The sequence below is a fragment of the Lepisma saccharinum genome, chromosome 12 (genome assembly GCF_977018435.1).
Source record: "Lepisma saccharinum chromosome 12, izLepSacc3.1, whole genome shotgun sequence".
Classification (NCBI taxonomy): domain Eukaryota; kingdom Metazoa; phylum Arthropoda; class Insecta; order Zygentoma; family Lepismatidae; genus Lepisma; species Lepisma saccharinum.
In genome coordinates, this window is record NC_139240.1 from 68,114,228 (window position 1) to 68,136,395 (window position 22,168).

The following is a 22,168-nucleotide window of genomic DNA, read 5'->3' on the forward strand; positions in this document are numbered from 1 at the left end:
TTGTCTGCATTTCTTAAAATGTTTTATTACAGAAAGAAAACTATGTCTAATTTAACAATATTTAAAACACTACATTTAACTTTCTTCAAACATCCTAGAAAAAGTTTTGGATTCCTTTGTAATAAATGTATGCTGATCACTATGTTGCTCTTAGATATACGATCACACGGAACTAGTAACATCTGTAGTCACAGAATGAACTAAAAGTTAATAATTCGGATTCACTGGAAACCACTAATTAAAATTGAATTATCACTATTATAACGATTTTAGACATTAACTAATAGGTTTCACCTTCGAATAGGAGTAAACGTGAAATGTGTAACATTTGAGAAATAGAAAATAGAGAACTTCCGGTCAAATGAGGTCGTTTCACAATAAGCTGGGACAGAACTGAATCAAACATTATCCAACTTAAAGCAGAAACTAGGGATGGCCACAAAATTCGGATAACGGATATCCGGATCTCAAATTATTATTATTAGTTTCACTGGAAGAAAAGTTGCTGAAATTATTATTAGTTTCATTAACAGACTCAACAAACATTTCCATAGTAGTTACAGTATCAGAAACAGAAAAATGTGTGTTTACGTATATTTTTTATTTGCTTTCATCAAACTGTTCAAATATTTTACAGGGCCGTTTACTAGAAAAAGCCTTTCTATAAAAACATACCGTATATCTATATGTATGGTGCCAGAAACCATACAAGAAATTTTAAGCATGTTTATCTTTTTAAAAAAATCGATTTAAGTAAAAAAAACCAACAAAACTGTTTTTTTTAAGCACTCTGCCCACAGGCATTGGGAAGGGGTGGACAGGCTTCTGCGCCTATCTCGCAATTGTCAATCTACATATATTTTAAACGGATAGTGAAATATGTACACACACACACACACACACATAATACACACATACAGTGGCGTAATGGCTCAGTCAGAAGGGGCAGATAATCTGACATGAGGCGCCTAATCAAAATTCAGAATTATTTCATATCTTCACGCAGTTTGTTGCACAGACCCTCTCTTGATTGATTGATTATTATGTAATGGGTACTTCAACACTTAGGCTATTGTTGCCCGTCACGCAATACGGGGATAATCCCCATAACTAAAGTAAAATTGAGCTCAACTCCCTAACATGAAAATAAAATGTGTTGTGAAAATTTCCTTACTCAATCTTTAAAACTAATTAATTCATTCACTACTAAACAAGAACTAAAACTAAACTATCTGTGAGGACTAAAATCTCCTTAGCTAGATTATAAGCTGAGGCTGTAAACAGGGTTGTTTAAGGTCCAGGAATCCATACATATTCTAATGAGTTCTATTGGGTTTCGCTGCAGGACCGGAACATTTTTTTCTAGCACAATTTAAATTCGGTCCAAGTTGCGTATTGTTTCATTGAAAAACGGTTCCCGGACCGAATTTAAAAATTTTCTGGACCGTATTTAAATTGAGCCGGGAAAAAGGAGTCCGTGTCGCTTGCGCCGAGGGTTCTTACCGGTTCATTTCCGCCGCGACATATGTCAAGACCTTCCTTTGTTGGGTTTTCCCACAATCCGGAGTGTCATTACCGCCGCGCGCACGTGTGTCTATGACGTTGCCCAGCTCAAGCTGTGTTTATCTTCTATTGAAAAGGAAGGTGATTGGTAAATGAATATAAGATGAAAGTATATAGTATGAGGGATATACATTGGGAAATTAGTAAAACTGAGACTTGAGAGAGACGACAAGATGGCTGAGAATATGGAAATGATAGAAACAACGCGTGGAAAGAATTCAAATAACGTTTGTATTGTTGTTGTGCAAGTGTATCGAAATATTGTGTTTATATATACGTAGATATTACTTATATAATGTTTGTAAAAATTTACACTGTATTTATAATGTTTTGACGATTTTATGTAGTGTATAATAATTAAGTGTAATAGACTGGCACATTTAAATTGCTTCCAAAGTGTACATTTACGTAGTACTTGTAGAATGCTTTCAATATTTTAACAATACTGAATTTTCAATGTTTTTATTTACGATTAACGATAAATGATTAAGAGTTAATAGGCTAATACTGATTTATGTATTTTGTTGTGGAATAAAATTGATACAAGTAATCCTGTGTAACGTATTTTGAAATAAGTAAAGAAAAGTCATATTTGACTCTCTGGATAGGTTTAACATTTCAGTGTAAACACAGCTGTGCAACGTCATAAACACAAGTTTGATTTTATGCTTTAAGTCCACTTTATGCACTATGCACCATGTGCCCATAAACACACATGCGCGCGGCGGTGATGACGCTCTGGATTGTGGGAAAACCAGCCAAGGACATATGTCACGTTGGAAATTAACCGATAAGAAGCCTCGGCGAAAATGACACGACACCGGGAAAAAAGGTTCCTGGATCGAATTGAAATACTTTATACATAAGAAGGTTCTTTACGGCCTAGAACCCTTTAACGCTTACTGATTTTCTCTATTGGACCGGAATTGAATAACAACCCTGGCTGTAAAGGGCACTAAGCACACAGATGACATCACACAGTCCTAGACAGAGGATTACACTGGCCGTAGGTCCAGACGCCAAACCCTCGTTGGCTTGCACCGGGGTGTACTAAATGGAACTGAGGTTGACTCGTGGGCGGCTTACCAGAAGGTCACTCCCACACACCCTCACTGATGGCGTAGTGGTAACGTCGTTGCCTTGTTCGATACCAGGCTGGGGCACATAATGCTTCGGATCCAACTTAAACTGTAGGTCCAGTCCCCATCTGTGCATAAAATGGACTTAAACATCAAACCTCCAAACTTCAAGTTAATCGAGTGCCATTATCTAGAGTTACAAGCCCAGAGGGAGGGGGGTAAGTAAACACAAAATTACAGGGGACTTGCACAGCATAACGCCATGTTTTCGTTATAAAAGAACTGGGGCACAAATAATAAATATCTTTCAGAGTCTCGTTAACCCACCCCTTTCATCCCCTCCAATAATATTTTCATTAAAGGGTTTTCCAATGTAACATTTCGTTAGTCATTTCGGATTTCCTGTAAGGGTGTTTGAAAATAAAATCCTTAGGAAAATATTTGGACCTAAGAGACAGGTGAGTGGAGAAGGTTACATGATTTACACCTGCACAATTTTGTATTCATGTCCAGATATTATTAGAATAATTACATCACATTATACAGAATACAGCCCTTACCGTAGCTAAAATCAATGTCGGTCTCTAAGGACTATAATCTCCTTACCTAAGTTAAAAGCTGAGGATGTAAAGGGACACTCAGCATATATAAGGACGAAAAACAACTCTACTAACTAACTCTGTATCAATCTTAAACCCGAAGATTCATGGCTGCAGCAACACAAACCTTCCGTCTGTCCCTATCCTGGTCAAGAATAATCCAATCTTTTCCATCCTTACCGATTTCCTTTAGGTCCATCTCAACATTATCCCTCCATCTTCCTACAGGTCTCTTACCATTAGGTTTCCCAACAATAATCCTGTAAACTCTGTTTCCTCTCCCATGGCCTGCCCACCTAAGTCTCCTCGATTTAATCATTCTAATAATATCTGAACAGGAATACAAATTGTGCAGTTCTAAATTATGTAACCTTCTCCACTCACCTGTCTCCTCATCCCTTTTATGTATTTTTTTTCAAATACTCTTAATTTATGTTCCTCTTGTAATGTAAGGGATCAAGTTTCGCATCCATATAATACTACAGGCAAAATTATTGTTTTGTATATTTTAACGTTTCGTATCTTAGATGTTATACGCGAGGATAAAAGTTTATGAAAAGTAACAAGCATTTCCTGAATTAAGTGTGCTTAATAAGACAGTCCTACAGAGCATTATAATGGCCGTAGGTCTAGGCGCCAAAGCCTCGTTCGCCTGCAAGTGTGCAGTTAGGTTCAGGTGCCTTCTTAAATGATCACACGTAATTTGTAACAGTGAAAACGAAAGAACTGAACATACCTTGCCGCAAGATGTAACGCGGTGCAACCTTCAACATCCTTATCTTCAATGGAACAGTCAGTATTTTTCAGCAACCACTTAGCCACTTTCACACGCCCAAGCACCACGGCGTCGTGCAGGGGGGTCGCCCCTATGAGGGTACGCGGTGCGCCTCTCAGATCGCACTCGAGCACCAGATACCGAAGCACCTGAAGATGACCCCTCCGGGCAGCGTAGTGGAGGCAAGTCGCCCCTTTGGAGTCCTGGACGTCTGGTAGCACCTGACCTGAAGAGTGCAGCGCGCTGAGCAGGGGTAGATCACCACCCTTGCAGGCAATCAGCAGATCCTGCTGCGTTGGGGAGAGGTGCGCCCAGCTGCGCTTGCGTCGCTCCATACACCCACAATCTTCATATTGCACTTTCACTGCTCGTGGACCTGACAGCGACTGAGGTCAATGCTGCTTGTGGCTGGTTCCCGCGCACCTGATTGGCCGACACGCTCTCTGGATCAGATGTCCATCCACTACACAAAAAACAGGTGGGGAACCACCGGATCTGCGCTTTTGGGTATCACGTCATCCTCACTCGAGCTTGAAGGTCTTCGGATCTTGCCAGGCTGTCCCCAGAAGCAGCGGGTGTCCAGACTGTCGAGAGGGTGCGACCAAAGTAACAGCAATTTTTCTGCACACCGACTGTCCTGGTTCCCTTTTGTTTGTTCCTGTGCGGCTGGTGGAAGTTGAGCGTGTGTGTATCACTCGGTCACCGCCTCGAGCAACCAGAACAAGACACTTCGAGCCATAACACAGTCATTACCGCAAGAATTTGAGTGTGACGAAAAGAGCAACGTTAAGATGCACGCTCGTTAGTCCAAGAAAAAGTCATCATCAATTAGTGTTGCCAACTGCGAATGAGAATTTAGGGCGGGAAATTTCTTTCCGGGTTATGCAACACTTGAGCGTCCCAAATTGGATATTTGCACGTCAAGCGACAATCTGGCTAATCGATCAAGGAGTTAACGTCCCCATAAAGATCCGCTGACTATATCAACATGACTCGCTCGAAGCTTGAATGACACTTGTCACGGGAGGCTGACCAGAGATGAAACGGTATTTGGGTTTCACACCACGATGCTGATAAATTATGATGGACGTGTTCAACATTGAGGTAGGACAGGGAAGAAATTTGCCTGGAGAGGAAGTTCCGATAAAGTAATACAGAGAAAAGATTGGTAATTTAGGGGTATCAACAAGAGAGCTATTTGTACCCTTCATATTGACGTAATTATGATAAGACCTGAATTCGAGAGGGACGAACTATAATCGAACACATTTCACTCACAAGGAGAGGGCACGCCTTGGGAAACTGAGTTTGGGTAAGGTACCCTATATGTATTGATATGCCAAGGTTCTAGCACGCACTACACAAACACTTCCGAGAAAAGGGGCTTCAAAGTTTTGAAAATTTCCAAGTGTGTCTCATGAGGAGAAAATATGGTAGGACTTCAAAGTATCCCGTTGGTCCCGCGATAACGTATAACTTTCACTTGCCAAACGTTCTGGGTTCGATTCCTGTTCAATTAACCCTACTTCTTTCTATTACCTCCAGGTCCTTTATCTGCTATGCAAATTGTAGAGAAATTTTGTTTTCCATGCTTTTACGAAAATTGCCACCACTATGGACCGTGTACAAAATAAAAAAGCAAACAAATGCATTGATTGTGAATAGTATTATTGTGTTTGGTTTCTGGAAGGGTATATGTTTTCTCGAAAAGGAAAACCCCTACCCTTCGCTATACGTATAATTTTGTCGAATATGGCGTGTGGATAATAAAATATGCAAATGTTTGTACAGTGAAGAGAAAATTGAAGAAAGTATCGTGAAAAAATAATTTTCACAAATAAAATTGTAAAGCATGAAAAGACGTGTTTCCCCAACAAAAACTGCAATAAATAGTTACTGTAAACCAGGTAAAATTCACCGTACATGTAGCACCGTGCCATGAAGGCACATTTAGGGGATGTGTGGGGGTAGCACCATCTCGATCTCGGCCAATTTGGAGGTGATATGATCAGCACCACTCTACGGCCGCTTGCTCGAGACAATAGGAAAAAAGTAGGGCCAATTGAACGGGAATCGAACCCAGAACGTTTGGCGCATGAAACATAAGCTACCACGGGGCCACCGAGGCTACAATATCTTAGCCTAATGAGTCACGCATGGGAAACTTTGAAGCGCTATTTTTTCGGAAATGGATGTCTAGTGCGCGCTAGTATTTTGGCATATCAATACCTATAGGATACCCTACTACCCATGCCCTTAGCTTGTTAAAAAATAACAGTATTATATGAAGGTAAATTGTGTGTGCGTGTGTGAGTGGGGGCGGGGGTTGATCATTAAGTTAATATTCGCTACAGAAAATCTAGAAATATCGTTCAAATACAATACATTTTGAATATCTTGCACACACACCTTCTTCCCACTCATAGCTGAAGCCGAGTGAAAATATTGTAATTCCTTTCTGCTACTTTGATTTCGGCTCGTAAATGAGATGAGTGTTATATCTGTTCTCTGTATTCTTTCAGTCGTCACTACAAACAAATTTTGCAATGTAGTTTTATCAAACTTCAAAGGTGGATGATGGCAATGCCAGGCGGCTCAGCTCCCCCTGACTCCTGCCTGACTACGGCCCTTACCCTGAAGTCCCGCCCCAAACTCAGTTTCCCAAAACCGTGGCCTCTCCTTTTCAGTAGAAACGCATATCCTGCATCGTAACTTAAGTGGTCTGTTTTGAGACAATCTGGTTGCATGATGCTGTTGATTCGTACCTTGTGACGAAACCATTATTTACTCTACCAAAGCGGTTCCCGAGAAGTTCAAAGCGTGTTCTTTATCCTCGCGCAAGGGCAGAGATCCTTGATATTGAGGCGAGCGCCATGTGCGGTGCATTGTCTCCTAAGAGCGTCGTTCCCAGTGACGAGAAGTCAGCAGAAAATTGCGTGTAATTACGGAACAGGCGAAAAACACACAGTGAGCGGCTAATCAGCATTTAATATCTGCTGACGTCTTCCCGCCACGATGTGCTCGTGTCTAGCCTCATTGTGAGGCATCACGTTCCACTTGTGCTTGGAACTGGGACGAGGTGCTGAGTGGGCTCTAGAACCACCGTTTCCGCACGTTCGCAGAGGCCGGTGTTGACAGTGGTGCGTGTTGAGGCAATACACAAAAAAAAGAGTACTCATCTAAACCTGTTATCCACAGTTTGTTCCATGTTTGCACTGAAAGCCCAATTTGTTTCGATCTCGCTATCGGATCCCGGTTCGACTTCCGGCCTAGGCATTATTGGTTTGGTTTGATTTGGTGTTTTAAGTCCACTGTATGCACAGTAAGGCTAATCGGGACTGGACCTACAGTTTAAAGTGGGATCCGAACCACTATGTGCCTCCACCGGGTATCGAACCCGGGACCCCTTGATTACAAGGCGATGACGCTACCACTGCGCCATCGGGGAGGTCCCTAGGCATTATTGGTCTTCGTGACCGTCCATCTATTTCGTATAATAACCCACTCATCTTCAACCTGTTTGGTTTCTTAGGTTCAACACTTCCTGTCTCCTGAAATTTAGTATACAGAGTGGCATGGCCATGCCCCCCCCCCCCTCGAACCATGAAATATTTAAACGAAAATAACATTCAGGATATTTGAAACTTGTAAAAATTTAAATTTTGTTCTTGCATAAATGAATGTGTTTGTTACGTAGAGAGGATGGCTAACATAAGTCTGCAATGTGCAATATTGGGCAGTTTTAGTTCTATAACCAATTATAACACCATTGTTCTGGAACAACTTTCTAATAGTCTGGAGGGGAGTAATGTTTGTGTACCTTGTTACATTTGTACTTGGTGCAGAGTCTGAAGAAGACCTTGCTAGAAGGTTGAAACGTTACGTTTATGTTTTATAATAAAATTAATTACTGCCTTGGTCAGCATATTGAGTTTTTCTATAGCCATTGATGCAAGGCTACCAGACGTCCGATTCACCGATTTAGTCAGAACAGTCCATTACTTTTAATCCCTGTACAGTGGGATCCATGAGTATTACCGTGCAAATTGCCCATGACTATTTTCATTAATTTTTCTCTTACATCCTGTGTGTTTTTAAGCGATGGATTTTTATGTATGCTGGCGAAGAAGTTATCAACAGCTTGTTTTGAGTTTTCTTTTAATTCTTGAAGCTCTTATTGGGTCAAATAAAGTGCACGAACATGGTGATGGACAATTTGCACGGTAATACTCATGGATCCTACTGTACCGCCTTTCCTCGAACCGCAGTCGTGATGCGAAAATATCTCTTTATTATTATTATTTGTTAACTCACATTTAGACATGTTCTTTATTGTAATAATAATTGCGAATGCATAACATTTAATTTATAAATATATTACTTTCCAAACATAGAATTATCATGACTCGTCAATGGCGCTGGTATAAGAAAGTTAAAGGAAATTGAAAACATTGTAATTTGCGGAACACTGAACTATTTGAGCTCTTTTGTAATATATGCACATTTTCGCATCTGGTCCCCCCGTCAAAAAATTCCTGGGTACGGGCCTGGAGAGTGGATAGTTTGACGACATGGAAGTTTTACACCCCGGATTCTTGTTTCAAATCGCCTTTGAATTTCACGTCCCGACTGAGTTAACACATATGAATCACAATTAAATACACGCTGTCCAGTTAGAAGACATTTGCTGAGCCATAGCACACTTTGAGGTTCAATACACTAGAAAATACACAATACGTAACAAGAACCCTTATCACTTCACAGTCTCGTGTCTACTTTCAGGATTTCTAGCCCCCTCGCCAGCTGACGTTAGTGGATGTCTTGATAAAGATGTATCGAAATTGTGTGCGAATCGAAGGCGGCTGTGTTCAAGCGACTCCGGCGCACACCCAGTGTCGTATAAAGTGTGTTCCTGGAGGAAACTCTGGGGGGTAAAGGCGGCCAAGGGCGTGGTGCTGAACACATCACCCAAACTTTCGGCCGTGATGAAGAACGTGTGGGGCCCTAACTCCACACTCCCTATACGCCTTCATGGCGTGATGCAAAGCACAGGGGAGCACTTGACTATTTCCTCACAGTGTAAGTAAATCACTATTTAAAATAATTACGGAAACTGTTGTGCGCTTGCTTCATCGACACCCTACGATGCCGACAAATGGCCGCAAGTGCCTCGCCTTTCGATAGCACAAACACCGACGCGGCGGTCTACACTTTAATGGATCGCATTGTACATCGTCGCCAAAAAGTAGCATAAATGTGACGTAAAATAACAAAAATACAATTTCTGTACCCACCACCACTCTGCAGAGAACCTTTTGCACAGAGTGGCCCGGAACTACTCCCCCCCAAAAAATTACCCCCTTTCTCACAAAAAAACGTTCTTGTATTTCAAATGTTTTAGCGTTCCCCATGAACAAACCCCAGAAATAATTAATTCAAAGTACTGTTATTGAGATGAAATTGCATGGACGAGATAGTAATTTTCAACAGGCACACTACTCTTGCAGGAAAAGAGGCCTTGGCCCCTTCTGTCCCCATTTCCGGACGCCTACTTATGTTAAGTTCAATTATGCTCAAATAGAATATTCAGGGGTGGACCTACAGTTCATAGTGGGATAACTGTGCAACGTGGTTACAGCGGGGATCGAACTCGGACCATTTTGATTACAAGGCAGCAAGCTTGTCCACTACACTACCGCGAGGCCTCCCGACGTTCATAGTGCGAACCGAATCTCAGAAATGGAACACGGGACCCCCTGATTAAAAAGCCATAACGTTACTACCTAGGGAATACACTACTGGGGGGGGGGGTGCCCCTTCTTAATCGATGTCTTAAGAATAATGGCAGTGTTGTAAGGACTATTGAAGTAAACCTACGACGTCTGTATTCCAAGCGCCTTGTGCATAGACAACCCAAATAACATTACAACCATAAGCGTCCGCAGGGATGAACGGGGGGGGGGGGGGGCGAGACTTGAGCCTCCCTTGGAATGAGTGAAAATTGCTTATTTATTATTTCCTAGATCCCCTTATTTGCATCTCCATTCTTCATTTCCCGTTTCTTCTATGTTCCTTTACTCCTCTCAGTATTTTTGTTTGACACTTTGTGAGTATCCCTTCATCACTCATCCTCATCGCCGTGATTAGCCAAAGTTGCAGAAAATCGAAGTAAAATACACCAAATCAGTCAATCATGTGCGATCGAAAAGAGCATTACCCCGTTCTAGATTTGAATGTAAAAATCTATGACTGTATTTGAGCTCCTTGCAGAGGTGACCATGTAAACAGACTTTTGGAAAGTAGACAGGTGTAATTGGAGATATTGCGATGACCTAATGGTGAAAATATAAAAGGGAAAGGTAGAGTGCTGACCGAATTTCGATCTGCTAATTGAAGGAAGTCGATAATTTCTATTCGCAGTCTCCAAGCCCTTAGGGTCAGCGCCTGAGGACATTCGGAGTCAAATTACAAAGTTTCTATAAAAAGGCTGAAGTGGAAATTCAGAAATTCTGTCGACATCGCAAGTGTTGGATGTCCCTTGTCAAGTGGAAAATGAACTCCTGACACTTTTATTTTGACTAAGGCATTTTCTTCCTCAAAATGAAAATAAAAAATGTTCGATACGTCCTTATGACAGGTGTAGGGATGTGACGACCCCATCGAACAGTGCCTTGTTCACTGCAGTTAGTCAACCATGAGAGTGAATTGGTCAACATTTTGCTTTGTTGGGATTTATAGAGCTGTCATACCACGGCTCTATGAGCGTCCCACAATTGACGAAGGTGGGGTAGGGTTGGTGGACTACTATATGGTCCTCCCAGCTAGACCAGAGACCCAGCTGACCAATGACAGATACGGTCCTCCTTTCATATGGGAGGTTTGCAGTAGAGCTGACAACTCTTCACTGTAAAAAAGTTGTCAAGAAACAGTAACATGAGGCCATGGATGTTCCAAAGGTAAAATATTCCGTAGATATAATCTTCCTTATTCCAATCTCCGGGCAGGGACTACTTTGTGAGGTCCCTGGACGTGAGGATAGGTTGTACAGTAGGAATAAGGATATTAAATTAGGCACCTGGAATGTTCTGTGCCTTTACCGGCCTGGGGCATTTCAGTGTACAGTTAAAGAGGTAGTTAAGTATAAATTAGACATAGTAGCTGTTCAGGAAGTTAGGTAGCCAGGAGAATGTAATTGTAAAACTAAAAATTATACCTAAAAGGGATGAGGCGATAGGTGAGCGGAGAAGGTTGTATATTTTGTACGAGTATTCATGTCCAGATATTGTAAGAATAATTAAGCCAAGAAGACTTAGGTGGTAGAATGGGAGAGGAAAGAAGAGTTTACAGGATTCTTGTTGGGAAACCTGATGGTAAGAGACCTGTATAAGACCAAGACGAAGATGGAGGGATAAATTTGAGATGGACCTAAAGGAAATCTGTAAGGATGGGAAAGATTAGATTGATCTTGCCCAGGATAGGGACAGATGGAAGGCTTGTGTTGCTGCAGCCATAAACCTTCGGGTTTAAGAAGGCTAGAGAGTTAGTTACGTCTAGTGTTGCTCACGGGACGGGACATGTCCCGTCTCGTCTCGTGTCTCGTCTCGTTTTCGAGACGAGACACGAGACGGGACAAGCCTTTTGAAATTCGAGACGGGACGAGACGGAATGCCTTTCTCGTCTCGTTTTCGAGATGAGACACGAGACGGGACGGGACGACTTTTGAAAAGTCTCGTCTCGTCTCGAATGTCTCGAAAAAATAAAAGCAGAATATTTAATCAGTTGCAAATACTTGTTTGCTTGGGAAAAGGTATTTCAATTAGAAACGTTGATAAGCGCGTGTTAAGTCAAAAGAAGACTATTCTAGAGAGAGGAATGAATGAATGAATACCTAAACTTATTTTCTATACTCTTTCGAAACACAGGGTTACTCCCCATTTTTATTTTTCAATTCATTCGAGGTTAATAATTTTAAGTTACAATAGTACTCCTGATACTAATACAATTCTGAATAATATCAAGTAAAAGGGCAGGTAGAGAAGGTGGAAGGAGGGGCCAAAAGATCGTGGAATGTCTGCGTCCGAGGTTTATCTTGTAAAAATAGTCTCAGCTCTATAGGTTGGAAAGATAAACGGACCGACGGATAGGGTTTATTATTATTATTATTTAATTTTTACATCAAAGGGTGTACAGAAGTGAATGTTATTAGGAAGTACAGGGAGGTTATTTCAGTCGTTCACCGCCAGAGTGACGGCCGTTCAGCGGACTCTCCATGCAACAGGTCCCGGCAAATTGCATTACAGGAAGTCCGTAACAGAAACCGCTTGTTTTGTAATGTTTCCACTTTTCACAATTACAGTTACAATTACAATTGAAATAAGCACGTACCTTGTCGCAAGGATGCTGTGTGTGTGTGGAAAAGGTGTCCTCCCAAATACAAATATTTCTGGCACCTTATTTCTGACAGAAAATCTTAGATTAGACATCGCTACTTTATCCTCAGTTGTCGCGACAGCGCCGGCAGCTTATCGGGGGTTGGGTGAGTTGTCAGCCGCGAGAGGGCGATTCATACTGCACGTGTCGGCAGTGATGCCAACCGTAGGGACATGTCCCTAAGCATAGGGACTTTTCACTAAATTTCGCCCGCGTAGGAACGTAGGGACAGATTTTGCCAAATGAGGGAAAACGTAGGTACTTTTTTCAATCTTGGTAAATGACATTTTATGAATTAGTTTATCTGGATACTTTAGCGAAGAGGAGAAAAAAGAACTAACTAACAAATCTCCATCAGAATTTTGGAACATGTTATCGGTTGCCAAAAACTTTCAAGGCAAGTTCCTTTTTGAAAACATTTCCACTCTCGCGAAAATAGTGCTAACATTGCCACATTCTAAAGCGGAAACGGAAAGAATATTTTCAATGTTAAGTGATACAAAAACAAAAAAGGGAAATAAAATGGGACCAGAATTGTTAAAGACTGCAGGAAATACAGCATCACCAACCAACATCTATCTCTGCACAGCAGCAGCATGTATGACTTCAAATAACATAATCAACAGTAAACGACTCAACGTTATTCATTAGGTGTGTGCGGGATCCTTTACTTTAAAAAGTCGTTAATTCTCGACGTTTTCTGCCTTGTAAGTTTCTGGAACTTATCGAAAATTGTAAGTTTTTATTCTAGAAATGCAAAAACAATCACTTAAAGTGAAAATGACTTGTAAAATTCGAGATTTCCAGTGCTTCGGGAAATTTCGAACATTTCCCGTCCCGAAAATTTTCCGACTTGGTCGGGAAATTGCAAATTTTTCAGTCCCGAATGTCGGGATTTAAAAAAATTACCGTCCCGATCCCGTCCCGACCCAAAAAATTCTGTCCCGCACACCCCTATTATTCATTAAGGCAAGAATTTACAATACCGGACCCTTCTGTAATTTCTATGCTACGTCTTATACTCACGAAATAATTATTCGTGATGATTTATCTCAAGTTAACATGTTGGGGTGAGGGGGAAAAATGTTAATTAACGTGTAGAAGTTGTAAAATAAGCATTTCAATTCTCGCAATGATTCTCCGTATACAAGTATGGTAGCCATATTTGTTGATATGAACAAATTACAATTAGTTACGCTGTCTACAGCGTTGCCACACTGTTGATTTCATACTTGGAGAGCATGGATTGTGTAAGAATAGCGGAAGAGAACAGTAAAAAAGTTGTTAATGTTATACAGATTGTTAGGTGGAGTGTGCAGGAGGGCTAATTAATAAACTTATTCATTTCAGTATATTGCCCAAAGAACGTGCTTACATGTGACAGCGACAATCACGATGTAGAAGAACTGATTTGATTACAGGTAAATTTGGCAACATTACATCAATCATAAAATTGCAGGATACTAAAATGGCGTCTTCGATGATGTTAAAGTGCTACGAAAAAAATATTTTTTATCGGTTCGTAATCACAATTACCGCAAAACCATTCAGGAATAGCCCCACTGAGCATTCTCGGTAAGGTTAGGTTAAGTTTGTCACGTGCTGCTAATTTAATAAATAACTAATTAACTCAACTAACTCAACTGAGCTGAGCTTAGCAACGCAACAACGAAGAATCTCTCGCCTCACCTGCTGGGCGAATTAAACATTACATGAATTATAATACGGTCAGGATAAGTGCCTAACAGTCGGTGTTACCAAGAATAAACCTAGGAGGATTTGATTTTAAATACCTGAAATGACGTTACATAATACTACGGTGTTTCTGAATATACACATATATTAAACCACAGATAAATACACATTACATCTTGCCCTCTTTCACTCGATCTCACATTCATACTCTCATTCAATGGCATATGGCGACAATATGACAATTACAAAGGTTAGATTAATTACTACTTTGACCATACTCTTGCTATGTCTTGGCTACATTGCCTATTACAATTTATCGTTTAGGATTTTAAGTATAAAGTGAATAATGGTTCCTTGTGCGAACCCCTTCTATCTTTTCCGAAGGTATAAATATATTTCATGAACTATCGTTTGCTGTTAACATAAACTCTCATCTTTAACATTTGATTACTCCGCCGGAAAACAGATGTCTAGGGATGCCATAGCACTGATTTAAGTTAAGCAATGATTTGATTTACGCAGATTCGCGGTAGATTGTCGTCATCTCTCTCACACACGCACATGGTTGGATCTTACCTTCGCTGCATTCCCTCTGACCTGGGTTGGGTGAAAGTGGTCCTACAGTTTTGGAAGGCCCCCACACTCCATCGTTGCACCTCGCGGTTATCCTGGTTGGCGAAAGTGGGTCGGTTGGCGGCTCCATCTGGCCTCATCGAATCCTGGCTTCACTCGTTCACTGTCGACTCCATACGACAACTTGCGCAATAATAGGTCAGTTCTTCGCGGTCACTCGTAAGTACAGATACGCGACTTGGGCGATGAGACGAACACACGCGATTAGCCATTCGCGGTTTCACATGGATATCAAATGTTATTAACTTTCACTACTTAGGACGTTGTTTCGGACGATTGACACAGGTGGACGTGTCTGGCGTTATTCTCACATAACCACACGTATGTGCACGGATGCGTTGACGGCGAGGGGGAGAAGGATCCCCTGGTTCTATATTCTGCTCTACTCCATGGCTCTGAAACACTCACTCGAGGAAAAACAAATCCAGACCTCGAGTCTGCTTGCAACTCGCAGCTCGGTCGTGCGTAGCTCACACTCCGGTGGCGATTCTAGGCAAAACTGTGCAAAACTGTTTCAAATCATCCCTTTTATTCCAGATTTGAACGTAGTGACGCGCTACCCTCTATGATCAGGTGCTTGTTTATTGTTTCTGGTGCTTTGACCGTTGTCCTCCTATCCTGGTCAATGCTCACTCCGGTCCTTAACCTTTGGTAGCAGCCCCTCGCGCAGAGATTAGGCTAACTCTTCCTCCATTGTAGTCAGTCACGAAAAGCAAAGGCATCTCAGTAGGGTAGCTTCTCCCTTTCAATTCAGCGATGAATCTTTAATAATTCATAACTCCCGTAGTTCTGTTCTGATTAGGCTCAAATCTTGGAATCAGTACTTTCATGATGTGTTCTTCCGCTGGTTGAAATCTCATCAAATTCGGTCCATTGGTTTAGAAGTTGCATTTTTCTTGTTATTCCCATAAGAATGCATGTAAATCCGAATTCGGGCGAAAAACGGTGGTTGAGCAAGCTAGTGCTGGCTAAGACAGTTCGCTAGACACCTGTATTCGCGACGGATATTAATAATACCAATTGCAATTAATTCCTACTAACGAGCAATTAGATTAATTACTTGTCACTCAATATTTGACCGTTATAACATTCCCCTCCTTTTAATTATGAATTTTTTTCAGAGCGAACTTGCGAGTGACAGGAAAAAATTCATACCACATATTAATGATATTTATTAATGATCGCACACATAGGCGTCTGAATAGGGACTCGAACCCTGGACTGTATAACTTTTAACGCAACATTAGAATGAAGTTATACTTTTTGCAATTGTACTATAATTATGAGAATATAAACGAATATGATAACGTATACAAGAATACAAAATAAAGTACATTTTAACATGGAAATCTCAACGTATATTACCACCTATATACTAACTTTGGATACACCCTGTAGTTTTATACATAATAAATGTGAATACTGAATAATAAGCTAAATAAGATATAAGTAAATATTTGATTTGCAATTTGTTCCCTCTCACACATATGTTTGCATACTTCTTGCATTAATTATAAGAACTGTTTACATTTTTTGCCTTTTAATATATAAAAAATAATCTCTAATTTTCCTATTGTTTACTTTACAATCGGGGTGGCTCTAGTGCAATATTTTCTTCAGTGTCTCCTTTGACATGAGCCGGACTGGCAAAGGAGTCTTCTAGTCTTCCGTCGGGCCTTGAATATCGGTTATCTGCTCCAGAGATCGCTGTTCTTGACTCAGTCTACTTCGTCTAGGTTGGTAATCTGGGGAGAGTGAGTCCAAGTTACGGCTAGTAGACGGTCTATTCCAATCAAGTAAATTAGCACCAGTCTGTGGGGATACGACTGTTCTAACCGCATTCACAGCACGATTCCTCTCAACTTGACTCGGCTTGTTTTGACCCCGGCAGTGTTGCCATCTCGCGTTTTCTCCATCTCTATCATCTCTGAAGTGTTGTTGTTGTGGGCGGTGATTGCTGTACTGGCCTCGCTGGGGATAAGCTTCTCTATTGTTCCTCCCAGAGTTCTGTCTCCGACTATTGTTTGTCGCCAAGTTTACTTTCGGGAATCCCCCTTGCCTTCCTTCATCAAAATCTCCAAACTTTCTTCTCTGATTCTTGTTTTCCCAGGATGCTCGTTTCTCTTGCTCCAGCGCGTCCAAATCGCAAAGAATCATCGACATCGTGTCCAGGTTGGAAAGTGCGTCTCCGGTTAGCTGACGTTGCACATAATGCGGAAACATTGCACGTATTGCAGCTAACATTTCAACTGGCTCAATTCCGGGCTTCAGGGCGTGGAAATCACTCACTCGCTGCCAAAAGAATTGCTTATAGGTGATTTTCTGGCTCTCATCAAACCTGCGATTTCTAAGCAAAGTGATTTTGCGTTCTACTAGCTGGCGACCTTGAAATTGTTGCAGAAATGCTTGTTCAAACTCTTCAAAGCTATTAAATAGTGGATTCCGCTGCTCGAGCCAGATCCTTGCACTCCCTTTGAGTAATTTTCGCATTAGCCTCAAGCAGTCTGGGCTATCGACACCGTACAACAAACAATCTCTCTTGAAGTCCCCTATGAAGATTGACGGTAAAGTCTCGTCGTGATCGGGGTTGTACGTTTGAAAATTATCCATGCCGACTTTTGAGAAGATTCCGCGAGTATTCGACTCCGGGTTGGACACACTGCGTGTCTCCTGCTGGGCGAAAGCGTTCAAGCTCGGCGAGCTCCCGCTCCGGCCGATGACGTCACGCGCTGCTTGGCGATCCAAGGAAGTTGGTGCTGATTGACAGGTCAGCTGGTTAGGCACGTCTGCTGCGACGAGCAAAGGAGTTGGGTTCGCATCACTGGACGTCGTCTCCAATCGGCGAATCTCTTCGTCCTCGTTTCTTCTCCGTTGCGTGATTTGGAAATCCTTCAATTCACGTGTCTCCGCTTCCAGTCGTTCTAATCGGCTGGTTATGCCCGTCTGATTCTCGGTCGTTCTTGCGTCCAGCGTTCCAATAGTTTCTTGAACCTGACGTAACTCTACACGCAGATCTTTCTCCATTGTGACTACACTGTCGTTCATCTCTTGTTGCTTCTTTTCGCATTCCTTCTCCGACTGAAGTATTTTCTCCTTCATTCGGTCATTTTCGGATACCAGTACTTGGAAACGGCGGTCCCATCTTTCTTCCCACTCTTTTCTTCTTCTTTCTTCCATTTCTTCCTTCTGTTTTCGGCGTTCTTCCTTCCTTTCTTCCTGCTCTCTCCTTTCGGCAGCCTCTATCTTCCGCCTTTCTTCTTCTTCTCTCTTCCTCTTCTGTTCTCTTTCTTCATCTCTGGCTTCAATATAGCTGATTAGCTGAGAGAACATGGCCTGCACGTCCATCTTCTCTGGAACTGGCAACCCTGTTACCGACTGATCTTTCCCTAGATCCTTATCAACGTTGCCGGCTGACGAAACGCCTGCATCTGTAGAATTCTCAGCCCCTGGGCGGTCCATGGTATTGTTGTTGGCTAATTTCTTGCGGAGACGAGTGGTTCTTTGCATGCCAATCTTCTTCTTCTTCTTCTTCTTCTCGTGGCTGGCTATCGCCGAAGGAAAAAGATATCAAAATTCTTTTCCTGGTTTCTGGTTTCAGATCCCGGGGATCGCACCCCTCACCTGCTTCCGTGTCATAACGCGTGTCCTTTTGTCCTTTATCGTCCGAAGTTAATAACGCCCATTGTTAATAAAATAATAAAATCCTCTAATAATTCTGCTATGGATAAATGCTATAGTCGCGACAAAGTATTTCACTATTACACCATAAAAAACACACAAATGGTTCTAGCTACACATCGATTGCATATTCAGTTAATTAAAATCACCGTACAAAATACACATTCTTACTTTAAATGAAAACGTCTTGATAGATTCTTATCAGGATTTTCAGTTACAGGTTGCAATTATTTAATTTAACAAAAAAATCTCAGTTCCCCCTTAGCGTTAAATTCTGGTACCCTGTCGTAGACATTCGTAGGCTGAAAACTCTCTTTAACAACAAGTATTAAATCCCTTGGGTAATAGACATAACTGATTGTTAACCATTACAATCAAACTTAATAAAACTCACATTGAGTAGATAAGCAACTAATTAGAATACTCGTGACCTCCAGGTTCCTTACTAGCCTGCCTGTAACATTGTTCTACGAGCCTAATTCCTATTTGCTTCCTATTTGCCTACTCTTCTATTTGCCTATTCGTCGATTATTCGGGCCTACTTTTTACACCCCTACTTGTCTATTCACATACTCGTCGATTATTCGGCGTACTTTTTTACTTGCCTACTCGTCGCTTGTTTGGGCAACTTTTATATGCCTACATATTTATTTGCCTACTCGTCGCTTGTTCGGGCACCTTTTTATATGCCTACATATCTTATTTGCCTACTCGTCGAATGTTCGGGCACCTTTTTATATGCCTACATATCTTATTTGCCTACTCGTCGCATGTTCGGGCGCCATATTTTGTCACGTGCTGCTAATTTAATAAATAACTAATTAACTCAACTAACTCAACTGAGCTGAGCTTAGCAACGCAACAACGAAGAATCTCTCGCCTCACCTGCTGGGCGAATTAAACATTACATGAATTATAATACGGTCAGGATAAGTGCCTAACAGTCGGTGTTACCAAGAATAAACCTAGGAGGATTTGATTTTAAATACCTGAAATGACGTTACATAATACTACGGTGTTTCTGAATATACACATATATTAAACCACAGATAAATACACATTACATCTTGCCCTCTTTCACTCGATCTCACATTCATACTCTCATTCCATGGCATATGGCGACAATATGACAATTACAAAGGTTAGATTAATTACTACTTTGACCATACTCTTGCTATGTCTTGGCTACATTGCCTATTACAATTTATCGTTTAGGATTTTAAGTATAAAGTGAATAATGGTTCCTTGTGCGAACCCCTTCTATCTTTTCCGAAGGTATAAATATATTTCATGAACTATCGTTTGCTGTTAACATAAACTCTCATCTTTAACATTTGATTACTCCGCCGGAAAACAGATGTCTAGGGATGCCATAGCACTGATTTAAGTTAAGCAATGATTTGATTTACGCAGATTCGCGGTAGATTGTCGTCATCTCTCTCACACACGCACATGGTTGGATCTTACCTTCGCTGCATTCCCTCTGACCTGGGTTGGGTGAAAGTGGTCCTACAGTTTTGGAAGGCCCCCACACTCCATCGTTGCACCTCGCGGTTATCCTGGTTGGCGAAAGTGGGTCGGTTGGCGGCTCCATCTGGCCTCATCGAATCCTGGCTTCACTCGTTCACTGTCGACTCCATACGACAACTTGCGCAATAATAGGTCAGTTCTTCGCGGTCACTCGTAAGTACAGATACGCGACTTGGGCGATGAGACGAACACACGCGATTAGCCATTCGCGGTTTCACATGGATATCAAATGTTATTAACTTTCACTACTTAGGACGTTGTTTCGGACGATTGACACAGGTGGACGTGTCTGGCGTTATTCTCACATAACCACACGTATGTGCACGGATGCGTTGACGGCGAGGGGGAGAAGGATCCCCTGGTTCTATATTCTGCTCTACTCCATGGCTCTGAAACACTCACTCGAGGAAAAACAAATCCAGACCTCGAGTCTGCTTGCAACTCGCAGCTCGGTCGTGCGTAGCTCACACTCCGGTGGCGATTCTAGGCAAAACTGTGCAAAACTGTTTCAAATCATCCCTTTTATTCCAGATTTGAACGTAGTGACGCGCTACCCTCTATGATCAGGTGCTTGTTTATTGTTTCTGGTGCTTTGACCGTTGTCCTCCTATCCTGGTCAATGCTCACTCCGGTCCTTAACCTTTGGTAGCAGCCCCTCGCGCAGAGATTAGGCTAACTCTTCCTCCATTGTAGTCAGTCACGAAAAGCAAAGGCATCTCAGTAGGGTAGCTTCTCCCTTTCAATTCAGCGATGAATCTTTAATAATTCATAACTCCCGTAGTTCTGTTCTGATTAGGCTCAAATCTTGGAATCAGTACTTTCATGATGTGTTCTTCCGCTGGTTGAAATCTCATCAAATTCGGTCCATTGGTTTAGAAGTTGCATTTTTCTTGTTATTCCCATAAGAATGCATGTAAATCCGAATTCGGGCGAAAAACGGTGGTTGAGCAAGCTAGTGCTGGCTAAGACAGTTCGCTAGACACCTGTATTCGCGACGGATATTAATAATACCAATTGCAATTAATTCCTACTAACGGGCAATTAGATTAATTACTTGTCACTCAATATTTGACCGTTATAAGTTAGGTTAGGCAAGGCAAACATAGTTAAAATTTGGGCTCGAAAAACGGGTAGCCCAACAAACCATTGACGGATAGCCCCACGAACCATTCAGGTACAAAAAAGGTAAAGTGTTCCCCTGTGCATAGCACCACGCCATGAAGGCGTATAGGGGGTGTGAGGGTAACGCCCCACACTTTCTTGATCCGGTCGTGAGTGGGGGTGATGTGATCAGCATCACGCCCCTGACCGCCTTTACCCCCCAGGGTTTCCCCCAGGTACCCATGTTATTCGACGCTGGGTAGGCGCCGGGGCCGCTTCCAGGTACGGTTAGGTTAAGTTACGATAGGCAAATGTAAATTCGCTCCTTCATTAATTGTGCAAGCACCGAGCAGAAAGATTTGGTAAGTAAATGTGTATATTTTATCTTCTGTTTTGCATGCTCATGAGGTGATAATTTTTTTAGTCGCTTTACTTGGCGTAGGGACATTTGGTCAGTTGTAGGGACATTTTGACTACGTCTGTAGGGACATTGCCGAAAAATGGTTAGCAACACTGTCGGCTACCAGACGTCAGTGTACGTTCATGTTCACTTCTGTTTGCGTTTATCAGTACACGTGTTGCTTATACTGTGTTATTGTAATGTGCTACTCATGGCCAGTGCTTTATTGTGTGTTAATTGTTATTCATTCATTAGTTATGTCGTTAAACAAATATAGTCTTGAACAGAGAGTTTTTATGTACGATAATTACGTGAAAACGAATTCTTGCAGAAAAGTGGTCAGGGAATTACGATAGACAGGATCTCTTGAACCTAAGAAACGTGTTGTATTGCTGTTAAAGGAGGTCATTTTCAACATCTCTTATAACACAGGAGGTTAGTGATCATCATTATTATTACTTTTAAATATCATTTTACGCTTTCGGTTTGCTTTATGCGCCGGGATGCTGTCTTCCCTTTCTGACAACTGACGATAAAGTAACGATGTCTAATCTAAGATTTTCTGTCAGAAATAAGGTGCCAGAAATATTTGTATTTGGGAGGACACCTTTTCCACACACACACAGCATCCTTGCGACAAGGTACGTGCTTATTTCAATTGTAATTGTAACTGTAATTGTGAAAA

The 22,168-nt window shown here is 41.7% G+C and overlaps 1 protein-coding gene across 3 annotated transcripts in view; it reads right to left on the reverse strand.

Annotated features, from left to right (window-relative positions):
* f (espin protein forked) overlaps positions 1 to 22,168 on the reverse strand; it is a 438,384-nt gene that overhangs the window by 300,404 nt on the left and 115,812 nt on the right. The window contains exon 1 of one of the 3 annotated variants that reach the window (XM_083132566.1): positions 3,978 to 4,602. The exons of the other annotated variants lie outside the window; for them this stretch is intronic. Within the exon in view, the coding sequence (XP_082988692.1) occupies positions 3,978 to 4,351 (374 nt within the window). The 5' untranslated portion in view covers positions 4,352 to 4,602. Of the gene's footprint in view, positions 1 to 3,977; positions 4,603 to 22,168 lie in introns of those variants that run through there. 3 annotated transcript variants of the gene reach the window in all.